The following is an 8,480-nucleotide window of genomic DNA, read 5'->3' on the forward strand; positions in this document are numbered from 1 at the left end:
TCTTTCTCTCTCTCTGCTCTTCTCTCTCTCTTCGCGCCTCTCTCTCTCTCTCTCTCTCTCTCTCTCGCCCTCTCTCTCTCTCTCTCCTCTCTCTCTCTCTCTCTCCTCTCTTCTCCTCTCGTCGCCCTCTCTCTCTCTGCCCCACACACACCACACCACCTTCGTGGAACATGATGTCTATTACGCAACGGCGTATCTGCTTATGGTAGCTACGCACCTCACGTCGAGCGGATATTTTTTAAGAGCGTGTGCTGGCACGACGATGCATTTCCTATACACCACACAATCAGAATTGTCTATTGATTTATTTTGGTTTATTATATATGTTCGTAAACAATATATTATAAAACTTGTATACTTGCCGCTATATATTAAACTCTTAGCAGACCGTGAGCATTGCCCTACATGATACGTCGCGGGTGAGTACGCGCGTCTAGACCATCATGAGTATCTAACAAATGTAAACTAGTAAAATAAAAGGTGTGGTAGCCTGTGGTATAGCCTACAGTGGTATCTATCAACGATCTATATCACCTATACGAGTCGCGCGTACACAGGGCGACGCGGTGCCCCCCCTTCCATAACGCGCCAAAAACACCTCGAGAGAGAGAGAGACAAGGCAAAGTAAAAAGGTAAGAATAAAGCGAGCACTACAAAACGACACTATGTACAAAAGACCTGTGTTAAACAAGATCTTATTAATCAGGAACACAACAGAATATCCTTGTAATTATCTTAAAAATATTTGTTGAAATGACTTTGAGCCCCAGCGCATTTATCGCCTTTCATCCACCTCGCATAACATATCATGCGTAGTCTAATCCACAATATATATGATATCGATGCTCTCACGGATCATTTGTGTACAGCGTGCGGTTCTCTACGTGCTACTTGCTGTATTCTTATTGTGTTCTAACCTGCTCACACAGTCCTGCTAGCAATTATGAAATTTATGATAAAATACTGCTGATGTTTCCGGATTGCCGTTAATCTAACACGTCAATATATTTATTCACATGCATTGGGCTTTTTCTGAACCATATCCCTCAAAAAACAATCAAACTTCTTTAACAATAAAGCCACATATTCATTTTAAAATTAACGATTCAAAACTCCCCGCGAGGAACTGTATAACGAATCGGCTTCTTTGCTCTAATAATTTTAAGAACCTCAGACTTCCCGCCTTCGCCGCGGCAGGAAGAACTCCCCCCTTCCCTGCCGAACCAACCCTAGGAACGCGCGCTCTTAAGTGATTCGCACCAGGGCGTAAAGCCCGGGCGGATGGCGCTGGGGATTGCATCCCCCGCTCCTTGAACGCGACGGCGGTGCGGCGTACAAATACCCCTGAGATTCAAAAAAAAGAGAAAAAACAAGAAGACAGCGATAGCAAGAAAAATAAGAAAGAAATTTGATTGTTCTCAATTCAGCAATAAACTGCATGAGAAATGAGTTTTCTAACATGTACTGCTATAACTATATAGCCTACAGTACAAATCTCATGTTCAAACATGGCTATGCATGGTATGCCATATTAAGACAGGACTTTCAAGTGCGCACGGCCTTGCGCATCAAAGGAGTGACTGCCAGACGGCATAAGGCGCTCTCAAAAAAAGTACAAGTGCTATGCGGGTTGCAGTGGAAATCTACCACCTCATATCATTAAGTATATCAAGCTCTCTTTGCAGTATATCAGAGCCATTGTCGTCTGACGCCACGAAGTGAGATTGCGGCCATTATGTATAATTTTGAACACCCAATTGCCTTCAACCGGCCAGACCATGCATAATAAACTCTCAAGAAAATTGGTTCCAGACTCACAAATACCCAAAAAGTCATGGCTTCCAAACATACAAAGACACTATCTGTTAAACATTCGTGGAAAATTGCCAATTCATACCTGTTTAATACCATGTATTATTACTTATAGGTAACCCTAACTCTGCTACGCTCTCTGAAAATTTAAAGACAAGGTTTTGAATCCTACATCCTTGATACTTGAGTCTTAGGTTGCAATAGCATCAGACATTGAGAATAGCCCACAGTATGCCTCAGATTGCAGGCAAAATCGCTTAAATATTTTCAACCATTTCTGGGGGGGGCATGCCCAAGACCCTAGCACTGCCATGACTACGCACGCCTGACAAACGACGTTGTCAAATCCGCCACCTGCGTGCATGTCATCCTAATCGCACGTTACTAACATGCATCACCGCTGTGTGGTGGTGCTCTCTGCCCCTGTCGTGTGTGTGTTTGGTCGTGTGCTGTGTGTGTTCCTGTTCGTTTGTGTTTACGGTTTCTGTGTGGTTCGTTGGGTGTGTCGTGACTGGTGTGGTGATGTTGTGTGGTGGTGTATGTCTCGTCCTGCGCCGATCCCGCCCGTCCGTCGCTGCCGAAATTATTGTGGCCCTTCCTTCGTCGCCACGCCATCGTTATGCTAATCCCCGAATCATCCCCCTCACTCCCTCCGTACATTTACCCCTATTCGCCCCACACTACACTTTCCTCATTCGCCCCCCCCCCCCTAAATACCAAATCCTAGCCTACGCGCTCTCCCATATACCTCCATCGACTATCTATCACTATACATAGGGAAACTAAATTTTTCACAGCAGTAAAAATAATGACTAATGAGCTTAAAAAATAGCACTATAGAGATTTCCAATCCATCAATATAATTATCAATTATCCTCCTAGCGAGCATGGTTTGGTCAAATTTGCCTCATATGGATATATGTGAACCATCTTTACTGGCATCTTAAGCAAATACAGAGATTTTATATCAGTTTGCTAATTTGCTACAATTGTGCTATTGTCTGGACCATAGAATCATTATATATATATTTATATATATATATATTAGTATATAAACTCAAGTATATATATATATATATTATATATATATATATCAGTATATATATATATATATTTATTTATTGTTTAATCTTCATAAAATTACAATTTGATAACTTTGTGTCCCTGACCAACACTGGCACCGATATAACTGTATTTGTTTACAGACTTATAGAGTCATAAACAGCATATAATTTATTCACACAATAAAATAAGAATTTTCTTTAAACAGCGATCGTTGAATTTGAGACTAACATCAAGAGAACTAAAAAGCTATTCTTTAATCACTATAAAACCATGAAGATGACCTTTGAACAAACACCAGTACCAAAGCGAAGGCTGAATTCCACACCGGCCTTCGATGAGCCAAAAACATTCTCTTTAACCTTTCATAGAAAAAGAGATAATTTTGACCCCCTATCTGTTGAGCACGCAGCACAGATTTGTAGTGCTTATTCATCCGACGTACCCATGGGAGTCCCCCTCTAGACCTACACTCTCCCTAGCACTGTACGCACCTCGTCCCTACGACTCATCGACCTCCCTATGACCTAATTTCGACTTCCCTACTGACCTCTGATGTTCGAGCTACGCACCCTATCCGACCTTCCGCTACTGAACTCCTTCTCCGTCCTACTACCCTTACCGACCAACTTCACCTATTGACCTGCGACGCTCCGACCCTCGCTTCTCATTTTTTTCCCTACTACCTACGACCTTCCCTATACCTCCCCTACTACCTACGACCTCCCCTATGACCTCGACCTCCGACCTCCCCTATGCCTCCCCCTACGACCCTACAACCTCCCCTACACCGTACAACTTCTATCACCTTTACGTTCTACCTCCCTATGGCCTTAGACTGCTCCGTAAGCCCAGCTGGTCTCAAGGTTGTTTCGGCGTATGTCCTTCTGGGTCCCGCTGAAATACCCACCGACGCTGCTTCGGCAACCTCGACAGCTACGCCACGTCGGCGCGAGGCGAGACCTCTACTCGCGCGGCGTGCGAACCTACGGAACGGCACAAACCGCACGATGTCGCGCCTGCCGCGCGCGTTTCCTCCCGAGGGCCGCCAATCACAGGCCGCGCCGCGTCCCCGCGTGCCGAGGAACTCCATGCGGCGAGAAGTCCGGCAGTCGCTTCCGACACCGGACAGACTCTCGATGCATGATGGAGCATGGGAGGGCGCAGACTTCGCGCGCACACGGCCTCCGTCGTTGCTGCATGGTCGGCTGATCTCGCCGTCGCGTAGGACAAGGACGCGACGTTAGTATTCGCAGCAGGCGCCCGGCTGCGCGGTCCGCCACCCTGCGCCCGAACCCCGCCGCCAACGTGGATCGATCAATGTCGGTGCCAGGTTCGTCGTCCCGCACAGCTGCCACCGTCCCGCGCCTCATGAGCAGCCCTGGTAGGGCTCGTACGACCGCTTCGGCGACCACCTGCGCCATTTTCTCTGGCCCGCGGAAGAGTGAAGCTATACAAGTAGATGAGAAGGGAAAAATGGAATGGATAAGGGAAACAAGAAGTCGAGAATGAGATTGTATGAGAAATGGCGAACTAGACGGGGATCTAAATCAGAAAAAAAGTTGAAATATTATATAGAGTCGTGGGGGGAGTGAAAGATGGATAAAAAGACAATAAATAATCAAGGAAAAAAACAAGAAATAACCAGAAATATAAATAGAAAAAGGAAGAAATACAAAAAAATAGAACAGGTAAAATAGGCAGGATATAGAATAGAACATAAATAAAAATATAACAAGAACTGTGGTCGCAACTGCATAATTTAGCATCGCGGGTATGGCGAGTACAGCAGTTATTTATACACCCTCTGTATGTGAATGGTATCTTGTAGAAAAAACACTATCCGTCTAACTCTCTCATCTACCTAGGCGCTCCACGCATTCAATTCCAGGAACCTCTGGCGTGCTAGAACACCGGTGTGGATTCCGTGATATTACGCGCCGACGATCTTTTCGAACACATTTGACGATTTTAGAAACACCTCCGACTATGCTTAGAGCGCAGTAGATTTCGTCTCTATCGCAGACACGTTTCTGGTGAAAATTGAGTGGACCGAAATCGTCGTGTAAACCACAACCCAGTCTTGACAGGCAGTTTAGCGGCCATCCACAAGTGCAGGGAACATCTTGTTTCCAGTGTCGTCAGTTTCCGCTCAGATACTAATTGCCTCACGGCTCAGATCACGCTGCATTATACTCGTTCAGGCTGAATTCAGAGAACTGAACCAGCCATGAGCCGAGAAATGGGTCAGGCCCAAGCGCACGCACGCCATGCAGCGCACACACACGCGGCAGCGAGCAACACACACACACGCGCGGCACACACACGTTGGTGCGAAGCGACTCGGTTGACGGCTTTGGTGTCGTGGCGCTTGCCCAGCGCGCATTCGGCCGCGCGCTGCGGGTTACTCCCGCCTCCCGCCTCACCCCCAGCCCGCGGTCAGCTTGGGCCTCGCTCCTCTCGACCCTGGTCACGACCACACACACACCACACAGGCCCACACACACCCACACACACAACAGCACACACGACTACACACACGCGACAGCGCCCACACAACACACACCAATCACCATACACAGCGCGCCGCTGCACATCTAACGACACAGCCACAAACTCGCACGCACGCGTAAGCATCAGCACGCACGACACACACACACGCACACACACACGCACACACACACACGCACGCAAGCATGCACGCACAAAATGAAATACCGAACGAACCAACTAAACAGAAATACTGTCAAACATGTCTGTTCGGGCACCTTTATAAAACAAACTCCTGTCTCTACAAAGGACACTTTCTCTCCCTTGAGTGGCAGATACACAGCGCCACAGTCTCTATAGAATAGACACTATATAATAGAGAAAAGATATTATTCATGTTTCCCTCGATTTACCTTTACATACTGGTTTGAATGTACTGCACAATGCATTCGAACACCGACTACTCATCTGGTTTGCCCTCTTACTTGATGTAGTGCAGTGAGCCAGGCTCAGTGGGGTTCCCGTTGGATGCAGTAAAGTCCACAGCCACTGAGAAGTTGAGTTGCATGCCTCCAAAAATGTAGTCAAGGAATGAGTAATCCCTCGTTATCTGTATTAATTGTAATAATTGTAATAATAATGTGCGGTCATTGATGAGTCCAAAAGATCATCGAAGATATAGAGGAAAATATACTGCTCATAATCGACCAATTCGCCCTGGATGTTATTGCGAGCTCAGACTAGACCCGTTTATTTGCGTTTTCCCCGTACATGCAAAATGAAACGTTTTGTAAACTTTTCGGCACTACCTTGCTGCACTGTGCGGTGCATTACTAAGCTGCCATTTTTAGAATATCTCTATCGTAATGCTGATAAGCTAGAGCTAGTTTTCAATCATTTCAGGTGGATTAGTCAATTTGCGCGTGCAGAACGCGTACCTCACCCGTGAGATTAACAAAATTATATATCCTATCTGCGATCTCACCGCGCTACCACCCAGATGTTACCACGTTACCACGGATACCGTCGACGATGGCGGATTATGCGTTCGCGTTGCCACGACGACGATGAAGCACCTTGCAGTGAAGCAGTTCGATCTTTCCCGAGTCGACGTATTTTTTCTTCGCGGTTTTCTTCGGGTTGATACAGGAGAAGGCGCGGCTCGTGCTCTCCGTCGCGCAGCCAATCAGCTCCGCGGGCGTCGTCATGAACACACCAATGAGATCGTTGTCGTTCATCGTGTCAAAATCGTAGCATCGAATGAGAAGCTCACTGCAGACGAGAGAGAGAGAGAAGAATAGAGAGAGAAATATTGCTGTGGTACGTCGCAGATGCGAATAGATATGCTGTGACTGTAATGCGACGTATGCATGAATACGTGCTAAATTCAGTGTAAATGTAATGCAAGATTAATATAGTTATCTGAGTTTTATCTCGGGTACACTAATTCTAATCTCAAAGCAAGCTGAGCCACTTGCAATTTAAAGCATCCATTTTTTTAGCTATGGTTGAGTATTTTCTAGTATTTGATTGTAGTAAACGTTTTGGAATTTAGGCAAAGTCACACGACTTTAAAACCTAATTTTTGCAGGCATGTTGAACCACTCGAAAGTAAGTAAACGAAAACTGTACGGGTTTGTTAGTAATCGCAATGTAAAGTTGGATAACTGCTCCCACTCACCGGTTATTGTCACCAGCAGCGAGAGCGTTAACGGGAATCACCCTATGACCTACGACCTCCCCTACGACCTACAACCTTCCCTACGACCTACGACCTCCCCTACGACCTACGACCTTCCCTACGACCTACGACCTTCCCTATGACCTACAACCTCCCCTACTACCTACGACCTCCCCTATGGCCTACGACCTCCCCTACGAGGCAGGCTGTGGGTTCGGGTTGTTCGGCGGTATGTCCCTCACGCTGAAGTACTCCACGACCTGCTTCGGCAACTCGGCCAGCACGGCGCGAGCGAGACTCTCCTTACTCGCGCGCGCGAACCTACGGAACGGCACAAACTGCACGATGTCGCGCGCCGCGCGCCGCCCCGAGGGCGCCACCAGTGCGCCGCGGTCCGCGTCGAGGAACTCCATGCGCGAGAAGTCGGCGGGTCCGACACCGATGATGATGACGGAGACGGGGAGGGCGGACGCACGCACGACGGCCTCCGTCGTTGCTGCCATGTCGGTGATCTCTCCGTCGGTGAGAACGAGGAGGACGTAGTATTGCGAGGCGCCGGGCTGTGCGGCCGCCACCGCGCCGAACCGCGCCACGTGATCGATCATCGGCGCCACGTTCGTCGGTCCGTACAGCTGCACCTGCGTGATGCAGCTCTGGTAGGCCTGCACGACGCCGGCGACACCTGCGGGCGGAATAGTGAAGTTACAAGTAGATGTAAAGGGAAAAATGGAATGGAAAGGGAAAAAAAGAAGTAGAAATTGATGTAGAAAATGGGGGAACAAGGGGATCTAAATCAGAAAAGAAGTAGAAATTTATATAAAGTGTGGGAAATTAAGTTAGAAGTTGAAGTTAATCTCTCATCTATACCGCTTTCACGCATTCAATTCCAGGAACCCTGCGTGCTAGAAACCGGTTGGATTCGTGATATTACCCAAGTATTTTTCGAACACATTTGAGATTTTAGAAACACCTCCGAGCTATCTAAGAGCATTAGATCGGCTCTACCTGCGCAGAACGGGTTTGCTGGGTTGAAGTTGAGTGCGAAATCGTGTGAAACAACCCAGTCAGGCAGCAGTTTAGCGCCGAATCCAAGTGCAGGGAACATCTTGTCAGTGTCGTAGTCCTGGATGACATTGCCCACGGCGTAGATAGCCTGCATATACTCGTTAGGCTGTTCAGGACTGAAACATGAGCCGAGAGATGGGTCAGGCAAGCGCACGCACGCATGCACGCACACACACGCGCACGTATGCACACACACACACACGCACACACACACACGCACACACACACACGCACGTATGCACACACACACACACGCACACACACACACGCACACACACACACGCACGTATGCACGCACACACACACGCACACACTCACACGCACGTATGCACGCACACACACACGCACACACACACACGCACGCAAGCAT

The 8,480-nt window shown here is 47.7% G+C and overlaps 2 protein-coding genes across 6 annotated transcripts; both read right to left on the reverse strand.

Annotated features, from left to right (window-relative positions):
* Positions 1–3,318: 3,318 nt before the first annotated feature.
* Positions 3,319–8,224, reverse strand: LOC106813554 (copine-2-like). Of its 4 annotated transcripts, none has more exons than XM_014817717.1 (3): positions 8,051–8,224; positions 7,087–7,727; positions 3,319–3,352 (listed from the first exon to the last, which is right to left on the reverse strand). In XM_014817717.1, exons 1-2 carry the CDS (start codon positions 8,202–8,204, stop codon positions 7,240–7,242), a joined length of 642 nt encoding a protein of 213 aa, XP_014673203.1. In that variant the 5' UTR covers positions 8,205–8,224; the 3' UTR covers positions 3,319–3,352; positions 7,087–7,239. The 4 variants fall into 4 exon arrangements, with proteins under 4 accessions (XP_014673203.1, XP_014673206.1, XP_014673204.1 ...); XM_014817720.1 differs by lacking the exon at positions 3,319–3,352 and adding an exon at positions 3,552–3,609 and having other exon boundaries at positions 7,114–7,727; XM_014817718.1 differs by lacking the exon at positions 3,319–3,352 and adding an exon at positions 3,560–3,609 and having other exon boundaries at positions 7,095–7,727.
* On the reverse strand, positions 5,060–7,084 carry LOC106813555 (copine-2-like; the record flags this gene model as incomplete). 2 transcript variants are annotated; one of them, XM_014817722.1, is given in 4 exon segments in its annotated part: positions 5,060–5,092; positions 5,850–5,974; positions 6,441–6,636; positions 7,046–7,084. In XM_014817722.1, coding segments are annotated over 4 exon segments (367 nt in total), but the record flags the coding sequence as incomplete, so codon positions are not given.
* Positions 8,225–8,480: the final 256 nt, after the last annotated feature.

The sequence above is a fragment of the Priapulus caudatus genome, unplaced genomic scaffold (genome assembly GCF_000485595.1).
Source record: "Priapulus caudatus unplaced genomic scaffold, Priapulus_caudatus-5.0.1 Scaffold790, whole genome shotgun sequence".
Lineage (NCBI taxonomy): Eukaryota > Metazoa > Priapulida > Priapulimorpha > Priapulimorphida > Priapulidae > Priapulus > Priapulus caudatus.

Bases quoted from the DNA above. Each gene is read 5' to 3' on its own strand.
- LOC106813554 (XM_014817717.1), bottom strand. From the start codon at position 8,204: ATGCAGGCTATCTACGCCGTGGGCAATGTCATCCAGGACTACGACACT. The intron at 7,728-8,050 runs GTAGAGCCGATC...TTCCGCCCGCAG, and splicing joins AGCAAACCCGTTCTGCGCAG to GTGTCGCCGGCGTCGTGCAG.